General features: G+C 40.1%; 1 protein-coding gene across 3 annotated transcripts in view; it reads right to left on the bottom strand.

Annotated features, from left to right (window-relative positions):
• SLC39A12 (solute carrier family 39 (zinc transporter), member 12) overlaps positions 1-11,182 on the bottom strand; it is a 136,341-nt gene that overhangs the window by 114,086 nt on the left and 11,073 nt on the right. For all 3 annotated transcript variants that reach the window (XM_006894302.1, XM_006894303.1, XM_006894304.1), the window contains exon 2: positions 3,478-3,759. In XM_006894302.1, coding sequence (XP_006894364.1) covers positions 3,478-3,759 — 282 coding nt within the window. The remainder of the gene's footprint in view (positions 1-3,477; positions 3,760-11,182) is intronic.

The following is an 11,182-nucleotide window of genomic DNA, read 5'->3' as shown; positions in this document are numbered from 1 at the left end:
GTCCATGGTACATTCAATACTCTTCTCCAGCACCACAGCTCAAAGGCGTCAATTCTCCTTCTATCCTCCCCAGTCATTGTCCAACTCTCTGATGTATAACAAGTGATTGCAAAAACCATGGCCTGTATCAGGCACACCTTAGTCTCCAGAGATAGTGACCCTATATACAACAACCCTGAACCCTGCTCTATCCTGTGCCTATCTTATATGTCCCCATTACTCCAGTCACTGAATCAATCCATCTCATCGAGGGTCTTTCTCTCCTGCACTGTCCCTCTACCCTTCCAAGCATGATGTCCCTTTCCAAGGACTGGTCCCTCATTGCAACATGTCCAAAGTATGTCAGAATGAAGCTTCAGAATCCTTGCCTCCAAGGAGCAGCCTATTCTCACCTTCTCTAGGACAAACCTGTTTTTGTTTTCCTAGCAGTCCACAGTATATTTAATACTCTTCTCCAGCACCACAGCTCAAAGGCATCAATTCTCCTTTTTCATACCCAGTACAGAATTGAGAACTAAAATATAATGGTGCTAAAAATTAAGATGGCACAGTATAGAACAGGGCTCAGATTTGTTGATCATAGGGTCACTATGAGTTGTACTAGAATTGACAGCCCCTAAGAATAGCAAGAAGAAAGAAAAAATAAAAAATAAGAAATGGACAAAGTAGGAAAATGGATCAAGAGAAGTCCTTTGTCCATATTACATTCTTGTCACACAGAACAACAGATGTATGAACAATACCTGTTGGATTTTTTTCTTTTAAAATTTGTTATTGTTGGCAAGAACATAGTTACAACTGTAGTATGAAGAGAAATTTAAAGGAGTCAGATACCAAAATTCAGACATATTTGGAAGAGTAAATAGACACTCCACAGATAAAAACAATGTATTCCAATAATCAATAGCATTAAATAAGCATGTCCCTCTTAGAAATATATGCTTTGATGTAAGTTATAAAAAAAAATAACATCCTCCAGGTATCACGGACAATTATGGACAATTCCAGCCATATTTCCTTTCCTAAAGTAGATGCCATTCTCCTTACAACATGTGGAGGCATCCTGTTTCTGTATCTTGGAGACAGCAAGCAGCACAGAGAATGAGGGGTAGGACCCATAAGAGCTCGAGTCAGAAAGGTAAAGCACCACACAGAACTCAATCAACTGGAGGAGATCCGTATTCGTGCAATTCCAGTGAAAGATGATCCTTCCAACAGAATGCAGAAACTATCAAAAAATATCATTAATATCATCCAAAATAATTTTCTTGATGGTAATTCAAGAACTATTTGGAGGAAAGAGAAGGATATAATGGAAAGATGCTTATATTCTGGGCAATTAAGGAGACTGGCCACTTTAGGGTATGATGGTTTAAAGCAGATCTCTTCTGGAGTTGATTGAGAATTATCTGTCATAGATGTACAACTTGACTGAGTCATGTGCAGGTCAGGACCTGGACGTGCTGATGGTGGTGGGTCTGAATGTCAGTGTCTTCAGTAACCTCACACTCTCTGGCCTGAAGCAGCTGTAGCCTCCAGAGAGGTCCAATGCATCTCTCACAGGAGTCAGGATTGACTGACTTCCAAGGAGAAGGCTAGCTCAGGTGATTGTGGGAAAGGACCCTTCCAAGAACTAGCAATAGTATCTTCCAGTCGATAACTGGTCTGAGGCCTAGCAAAAGGATAGGGCTTCAAGAGTAAAATTCTTGTGGGATGAATCGACACATAAAGTAGTTCTACACAATAATGTTGAATTATTTTCTACTGTTCAGGGGCTGTTTCATCTCACAAACACTCAGAAGCCAGGTATGTGCAGCATGTGTTGAGTGACCAGAAAGCCGGGTCGACTATGCACACACTGTCAGCTTTTAAGGGCTGGGATTCCATTCCAAGACTAACTTGAGGTAAAATGATATGTGGCTACACCTTCTTATTTGAGGAGAAAACAGAATTCTGTGAAAACCAAACCCAAACCTGTTGTTATCAGGTCGCTTCTAGCTCACTGTGATTAGAGAGAACAGAACCAAACTGTCATATTGGGTTTCCAAGTCTTTAAATCTTTTCAGAAGCACAACTATCTTCCATAGAAAGGTTGGTAGGTTGAAATCACTGACATTTTGGATAAGAGGCAGTGTTAAACCACTGTGCTACCAGGGTTATAAATTCCATAAAGGAGGAATCATATTTTCAAAATTAAAAATAAAAATTATAACAACTACGACCAATGTCGATATCCAAAGGATAAGGAGTACAGAAGTGATATTTGCAAAATCCTTAGCAAACTACTTTTCCATTTGCTCTGCCAAAAGCAAATTAGAGAATATGTTTGCTGGCTGTTAAATCTCAGCATGATTGCTTCGATACAGTTTTGCTCCCAAAAGCCAGACTTGAGAATAAGAATCAAATTCATCTATTCATTTCCATGAACTCCAGAGAAACAAATCCTTTTTCTCTGTACTCTTCAAAATGTGAATGGGCTCATTGATTAATTCTTCAAAAAAAGGTGGCTTAATTTTTTGAAAGTCTTTCTTATGTTCATCCATATTTATGCTGAAGTTTCTTACTGAAAACTAGGTAGCAAGCAGGTAAGGCAAAGGCCAGCACCTGCCGAAGGGGCAATGAAGGTAGTAAAAGACCATGTACGTGTCTCCTCACAGCGGGGGCCCTGAACATGTCACAGGAATCCAAAGCCACAAAAGGGATGTACTCTAATGCTGACTGTCATGACGAATACTTTCTGTAAGCTTTGTTTCTGCCACTTGGGCTCAGTCCTTGGAACAAGATCAGAAAGCCTCGAGTCATAGTGACGTCAGTGTTGAGGGAAACCCAGAAGAAGGTGGAATTTCTTGTAGGGCCTGTCTATCCACCTACCATTAAACTTCTGACCAAAACTCATCTGACTTATTATTTTTGTGTAGTATTGTATTGACTTTTTACTCATAGCTAGCTCATGTGATAGTATATTACTGCCTCACAAGGTTTCTGGAATATCATATTTAAGGAGGTCTTTCTCCTATGGGGTTCAACCACCAACCTTTGGGTCAACAGTCAGGTGCATGTGAAACATAAATTAAACTAGCTTCTACTGTGTTGACTCTGACACATGGCAACCTCATATGTGTTGGAGTAGAATGGTACTCCTATAGTCTTCAAAGTCTGTGTGACCTTTGAAAAGAGATTGCATGGTGTGGCTTATTTTCCCCAAGTGTGTCCTGATGGATTCAAACTCCCAACATTTTGGTCAGTAGTAAAGAACTTAACTACCTATGCCACCCAGGGACTCCTAATAGTGAATTATTACATGTCCACTGTTAGACTGAGAACTTTAAACTATGTCACTTCACATCCTCGAACTAAAAACCACAAATACTTACCTCTCAGAAGGTTGTGAATGTTTTAGGAATAAATAAATTACTGCAATAAGATGTGGCTCTGCATGACAGGAGCAGAGCCGGAAAGCAGCACCACAATCCTTACCTGGCTCCTGGAAGTGTTAAAGTAGTGCCTGGTGAAAGTCAAGATGTCTTCTGTTTCATTAGTTGAAAGGAAATAAGAGTCTTCATTCTTTCTGAGGCTGAGAAGGCTGTGTAGGTAAAATTTATACTCTTTATTACTCATGTTGAGCTTTGAAGAGCAGATCTCTTCCTGATGAATAATGTAATAGAGGAGGAGAAGAGACACTCTCTGGAACATGTCCTCTCTGAGCTGATCTTCAAAATCTCCTCCAGCTATTAGTAACAGAGCATCTGGTTCAAAGCACTGTTCAAAAAAAAGCAAAGATCCAAAACACATAGAATAGAAAGTTTAGCAAGTAGACCCTAAACACTAAAAACCACTCGTTTTATCATAGCTCTTATTTTATATAAATAGTGAGGAAAAGGTAGGCATTGCCGTCAATTTTGTTTCAATCCCAATTAGGCCTGTCAGATAGAGTAGAGCTGTCTCATGGAGTTTCCAAGGCTTCATACATTTGTAGAAGCAGATTGCCTTATCACTGACCTTTTGGGGAGCAGTTAAATGCTTAATTCACTGCACCAACAAAGCTCCTTTTAGACAGGCTCACTTTTTTAATGTTGTTGTTGTTGTTGTTGTTGTTGTTGTTGTTGTTGTTGTTAGGTGCCATCAAGTGAACTAAGACTTGTACCAACCCTATCAACAATGACTCTGAACCTTGCCCTATCCTGAGCCAACTTCACCATCTCTCACACACCTGCACACACCTGAGCCCATTGCCACAGTAACTGTATCAATCCATCTCATCCAGGGTCTTCCTCTTCTGTGCTGACCCTTCATCCTTTCAAGCATGATGTCTTTCTTCAAGGACTGCTTTCTCCTGACAAATATGCCCAAGGTATATGAAACACAGAGTTAAAATCCTTGCCTCGAAGGAGCATCGTTTCCACCCTCTCCAAGACTGACCTGTTTGTTCTCTCGGCAGTCCAAGAGAAGTCTCCAAGGAGAAGTCAGGTTCAATAGCCCAATTCAAATAATGCAATCATGTTTGGAGTGTTATGCACTGATGATATATTTCCCCTATATGTAGTCACTCTGTCTCTAATTACAATGCCCACACGTTGCACATTTGTTGTCATGAATAAAACTAGCCACTCTGGCTTTTAAAGGGATGCCCCATGATATTTGATATAACACTTAAACTCTTTGAATTTTTCTCATGAATTTCAATGAATTTCTCACTGAATTTTTTTCATGGTCTTGTTGTTTGGTGCTGTCAAGTCAAGGATGACTCACAGCCACAATGTGAACACCATTTCTGAAGTATCCTGTGCCATCCTCACTATCGCTGATACCCTTGATCTCATTGCTACAGTTACCATTTCATTCCATCTTGTTGAAGGTCTTCCTCTCTTTCATTGACCCTTCACTTTTCTAAGCATGATGCCCCTTTCCAGGAAATACCCTCTCTTAATAACGTGTGAGAAGAAGCATCCTTACCTCCTAGGAGAAGTCTGTCTGTACTTTTTCCCAAACCATATCTTGGGGAAAATTCTACCTCTCACTAAATATCTATGCTTATGTTTTTTCTGTCAGTTCTCCCAAATTCTTTCCCATCATCTTTTAGGTCTCCTTGTTTTTCTCATTTCTCAGGTCTCACTTTCTAGAATCCTTCCTGCTCATTATACAAGAAAATTACCACTGTCCATAGAATATAAAGCAACCTACAGATGTGAACCACATGTGCCGTTTAAAATTCTCTAAAAGCCTCATTATAGTATCTATGGTACAAATAGTTAAGACATTCTTCTGCTAACAGAAGTATTAGAGAATTGAGACAACCCAGAAGTTCCTCAGAAGAAAGGTCTGGCTGTTATTGTTATGTGCCGTCAAGTCTCTTGTGACTCTTAGTGACCCTAAGTACAACAGGCCTAAACTCTGCTCTGTCCTATGCCAATCGCATGGCCTCTGACACACCCATCCCGATTACCCCAGTCACTGAATCAATCCACCTCAGAGAGGGTCTTCTCCCCCTGTGCTGTCCCTCCACCCTCCCAAGCATGATGGCCCTCTCCAAGGACTGGTCCCTCCTTATAACATGTCCAAAGTGTGTTAGACGGAGCCTCAGAATCCTTGCCTCCAGGGAGTCACCCAGTTTAACCCTTTCCAGGATGAATCTGTCTGTTTTCCTAGCAGTCCATGGTACCCTCAATACTCTTCTCCAGCACCACAGCTCAAAGTCATCAGTTCTCCTTCTATCCTCCTTAGTCATTGTCCAACTCTCTGATCTGGTACACTTCTGAAAAATCAAGTTTATAGCATAGTTCTATTCTGATACATATGGAATCCCTGCATGTAAATCTAATTTTATCTATGAGTTAGCATCAACTCAATAGTAATTATTTAGAGCCACATATATAAAAATAAAAAGAGTGGAATTAAAATAACATATTTTATTTAATTGTATACATCTAAAACATGATCATTTCAATATACAATAATTTTTTTTCATTGTCAGTGAGACATCTTTTGTTGTACTAAGTCTTCCAAATCTGGTGTGATTGTACACTTTCCAGATATTTCAATTTGAACTAGTCACATATCAAATACCCAACAGTCACTTGGACTACTGTGATAGTCTGTGCAAATCCAGAAAAACACTATTTTTATTATTTTCATAGAATTCATATTCTAAAATTGCTTTGTTTGCTTATTTATTGCTTTCTGTCTCTTGTCCAAGGTTATATCTCACCATCTAGCACAATAAGGAGTGCTTAAGTGTGGAAATGGAATAATTGAGCAAATACAGGTTATCTCTTCCATAATCTGAGCACATTAATAAGATGTATGTCTGGAGACCATGTTGTCTTCACAAACCACAGGTAGATCACTGTGATCTTAAAATCTGAGAAGATGACATAGAAGAAGAAAGTATTTGGAGTACCATGGTGAGAAAATGAGAAAAAAGACAGACACAAGGGTTGTGGCTGGGACTTTGAACAGAGCAGAATCTGTGTACCTACATAGACATCAAGTGTCCTTGAGTATTCTCATAGGATCAAAGGAACATATTTATTATACAGCAACACCACCTCACACTGTAGGCACGCTGGTGCTGAGTTCCATGCTTGGTATAATTTACTACAATCTCATTCCATCTATCCTCCTCCAAAGTGGAAGTTTCTGGAGTTCTAATTCCATGTCTGCTGTGCAACCCACTGAGTAACAGCTGGTACATACCGTCTTAGCCAGGAAGAAACAAATGTCATCCACATCCAAAGCAAAACATTAATCACATTCTGCACAGAGCCAGGCAGATTCCACGCCCGCCTGACTCAGCTGCAGGGGGAGGAGAACTTAGAAAGCAGAGGGACACAGTTTAACTTCACCACCAAAACCTCAGTTGCCCTTCTCTGTCCCCTAAGTAACCCATGGAGAAACTGAGGGATTGTTAACAATTGTCAGAAACTGGTACCAAACCTAAAGAACTGAGTAATTTGGAAACAGAAGTGTCATACATTCATTCTTTGTAAGAAATAATCTCCTAAACTCAAACTTATGGTGGTGGTGGTTATGTATTGTCAAGTCAGAACCCTAGAGCTGACACTCCAGTGGGTTCAGAGGCAGTTAATCGCACATGGGGAAAGATTGTCCATCTTTCTCCCTTGGAGCAGCAGATGGATTTGAACCTCATGTCTTTGAGTTCACAGTACAACTCTTATTGCTAAACCATCTGAGTTCCCTAAACTAATGGTTGTGGTTGTGATTGTTATGTGCCATCACCTCAACTACAACTCATAAAGACCCTATGCACAATATCTTGAACCAATATCCTGCCCTATCTTGAACCAATCTCACTGTCTTTGATACACCTGCCCCCATTGTCATAGTCACTGTGTCAATCTATCATGTCCAGGGTCTTCCTCTTCTGTGCTGACTCTCTACCCTTCCAAATATTATGTTCTCCAAAACTGTTTCTTCCTGGCAACATGCCCAAATTATGTGAGATGGAGCCTCACAATCCTTGTCTCCAAAGAGCAACCTGGTTTCACCGTAAGACAGATCTGTTTGTTTTCTTGGCAGTTCATGGTATTTTCAATAATCATCACCAGCACCACAACCCAAAGCCATCAATTCTTCTCTCATCATTAGTCATTTCCCACTTCTTAGATGTATAGCAAGTAATTGAGAAGAGCATGGCTTGGTTCAAGCACGCTATAGCCTCTAGACTGACATTATTGTTCCTTAACACTCTGAAGAGGTCCCTGACACTAGACTTTCCCAGAACAACTCACCTTTTGATTTCCTGACTGCTGATTCCAACAATTTAATTTTACTTGGATCCACAATGAAAATGCTTGGTAACACCAGTTGAGAAATCAAAAGACCTATTGCACTGGAAAAATTTGCTATCAAGGCCCTATGCAAAGGTCTAAAGAGAAAGTGGCCTGGTGGGTAGGGAGTTGTGCTACTAAGCCAAAGACTGTGCCTCTCTGGAGGTCTGAATTCATCAGAGGCTCCATGGAAGAAAAATAGGCAATCTTCTCCTGTGAAATTTATAACTTCAAAAAACCACAGTAGGATCAGCCTTGAGTCAGGGCTGGTCAGGGCGGGGTGGGGGGTGGGTGGGTGTTGGAGAGTGATAGATAAGAGAGAGAGAAAGAGAGAGATGTGTTCTTCCAGAATCAATTCGATTTATATAATGAGAAAAGTCTTAATATCCAATACAAAAAGAACTTAACATAGTGACTCTGGTGCCATAGTGTGTTAAATGTTGGGCTACTAACTTCAGTTATCAGTTCAAATTACCAGTCACTCTGCTAGAAAGCTGAGACAAACTTGTTTTGTAAATATTTGTGACCTTGAAAACTCAATGGAAAGGTCCCCATGAGTTGGAATGAACTTGATGGTACTGAGTTTTGGATTAGTATTACCATGATTCTCTGGTGGCCTAGTGGCAAGAAGCTGTGCTGCAATTCCAAAGGCACCTGGTTCAAGGCCACCAGCTGCTCCACAGGAGAAGGATGGGTAAACACTGAGTTGTACTTGAATGCAAACTATGATATTTTCAATTGTTTCAACATTCCTTAAATGTTGGACAATGAAAAAGGAAGACCTAAGAAGAACTGATGCCACTTAGTTTTAGTGTTAGAGAAGAGTATTCAATATGTCACAGACTCAAAAGAACAAACACATTTGTCTTAGAAGAAGTTAACCAGTGTTCTATAAAGACAAAGATGATGACATTTTGTCTCGCATACTTTGGACTTGTTGTCAGGAGGGGCCACTCCTTGGGGGGGAACAAACATGCTGGAAAAGATAGAGTGTCAGCAAAAGAGAGGGAGATCCTCAAGAAGATGCATGACACAGCGACCACAATAACAGACTTAAACATAATGGTGATTGTGAGGATGAGGCAGGATAACACAAGGTTTACATCTGTTGTTTATTAGGTCAGTATGAGTTGAAGTCAACTCTAGCGCACCTAATAACAACAATAAAGTAGAAAAAAAAATGTAAAAATAAAATAGAGTATCGATTGTAGACCTGAGCAAGATGAAACTGTTAGCAACCTCAATCTTCTGTCTATCTAGCAGTACGCTGCCAGTTGATCCAAGGGTAAGAATCTTTGTTTTCTTGATGTTGAGATGCAATCTACATTGAAGACTAAAGTCCTTGGCCTTCTGCAGTATGGTAGCTGTTGTTGTGTACCATAGAGTTGGAACCGACCCATAGCTGTCCCGCATGGGAGGAGATTATCCATCCTTCTCCTGTGGAGCAGCTGGTGGCCTTGAACCACGTGCCTTTGGAATTGCAGCACAGCTTCCTGCCTCTAGGCCACCAGAGAAGCATTGTAGTACTAATCCAAAATTCAATACCATGGGAACCTTTCCATTGAGTTTCCAAGGCCGTAAATATTTACAAAAGGAGGTTGTCTCAGCTTTCTAGCAGAGTGACTGGTGGATTTGAACTGATGATCCTAGGTTAGAAGCCTGACATGTGACACACTATGGCACCAGAGTCACTGTGTTAAGTACTTTTTGTATTTCATATTCTTTTCTCATTACATAAATCTAATTTATTCTGAAGAAACACATCTCGCTCTTTCCTATCACTCTCCAACTCCCCTTGTCTGATCGGCACTGACTCAAGGCTGATCCTACTGTGGTTTTTTGAGGTTATAAATGTCACAGGAGAAGATTTCCCATCTTTTTCTGATGAATTCAAACCTCCAGAGATGCAGCCTTTGGGTTGGTAGCACAACTCTCCAGCCACTAGGCCACTAGAACCAGGGGAAAACATGTAGGATAATAAAGCTTTTTGATAGAAGGAATTTTTGTCATTATTTTAGATAGGAAAATAATATAACATTGTCAGCATATATACTGATCAACTAAAGTTTTCCAAATATGATAAAGCATTTAGAACAGCAATTATGTATGTTCATTATGCATAATGAGTTAGTAGGTACATATGTGTGTAGTATTCTGTAAGGACACCATTGTTATGTACCACTGAGTCAGAACTGACTACCCTTTCAGTTGATTTTTCAAAGACTGTAAATTGTACACACAGAGATTGCCAATCTTACTCTTGTAGGGGAGCTAGCCGGAGTATTTGAAACGTGTGCCTTTGAGTTGGCAGTGCAATTTCTTACCACTAGGCCAACAGAATAAATACAAATTATAGGTTTTCTCCAAGAAATGCTGGTGGTGCGGTGATTAAGCAGTTGGCTACTATTAACAAAAATGTTGGTGATTTGACCAATCAGCTTCAGGAGAGAAAGCTATAGCATTCTTCTTCCATAAACACAACTTTTGAAATAACCCAGGGAACAGTTCCTCTGAGGCCTGTAGCATGGCTGTGATATGGAATTGACTTGGTGTCAATAGGCTGGGTTGCTTTGGGGATTTTTATGTTTTTATTCTATGAGGGAGGTGTACCTATAAATAACCAACCAGTTGATTTCAAGTCAGTTCTGTCTCAGGCAGCCTCATCTGTGCTTCAGAGCAGACCTATGATCTATAGAGTTTATAAGGACTGTGCTCCTATAGTAAGTATGGAAATGAAGACTACAAAAAGGTAAATAACTTGCCTAAAATCACACAGCCAATAATGATTTCCCAGTTTTATGCTAATCCCCATGCAGTAAATCACAGGCCTTATTCCCTAATTTCTTTCTCTGTGCCACAAAGAACACAACTATGGGTCCAGATATATACAGCCTCTTCAACCAGTAATTTTCAACTGAATCCACAGGAACCAAAATATGACTTTGATTTCATCCCACCTGAATTTCAGAACCATCTCAGGAACAGGTTTGAGGCCCTGAACACTAATTAGCAAAGACCTAATGAGTTGTGGGAGGATGTCAAATGTATCATCCAGGAAGAGTGCAGACAGTCATTACAAAGACAGAAGAGGGGGGAAAAGATCAAAATGGATGTCAGAAGAAACTCTGAATATTGCACTGGAGTGCAGAGCAGGCAAAGCACCAGGAAGAATTCAAGATACTAAAGAGCTGAACAGAAGATTCTAAAAGGCAGCATGGGGTGACAAAGCAAGATATTATGATGAAATGTGCAAAGAGCTGGAGTTGGAAAATCAAAAGCACCAAACTTGTTCAGCATTTCTTAAGCTTAAGGAACTGAAGAACAAATTCCAACCTCAAGTTGCTATAATCAAGGATGCTTTAGGCAGAATATTAAATGATCCACGAAGTATTAAA

This window comes from Elephantulus edwardii, unplaced genomic scaffold, assembly GCF_000299155.1.
Source record: "Elephantulus edwardii isolate Elephantulus edwardi_28Jun2011 unplaced genomic scaffold, EleEdw1.0 scaffold00139, whole genome shotgun sequence".
Lineage (NCBI taxonomy): Eukaryota > Metazoa > Chordata > Mammalia > Macroscelidea > Macroscelididae > Elephantulus > Elephantulus edwardii.
Note: the sequence above shows the minus strand (reverse complement) of the source record. Positions and strands in the feature narration are given on the sequence as shown.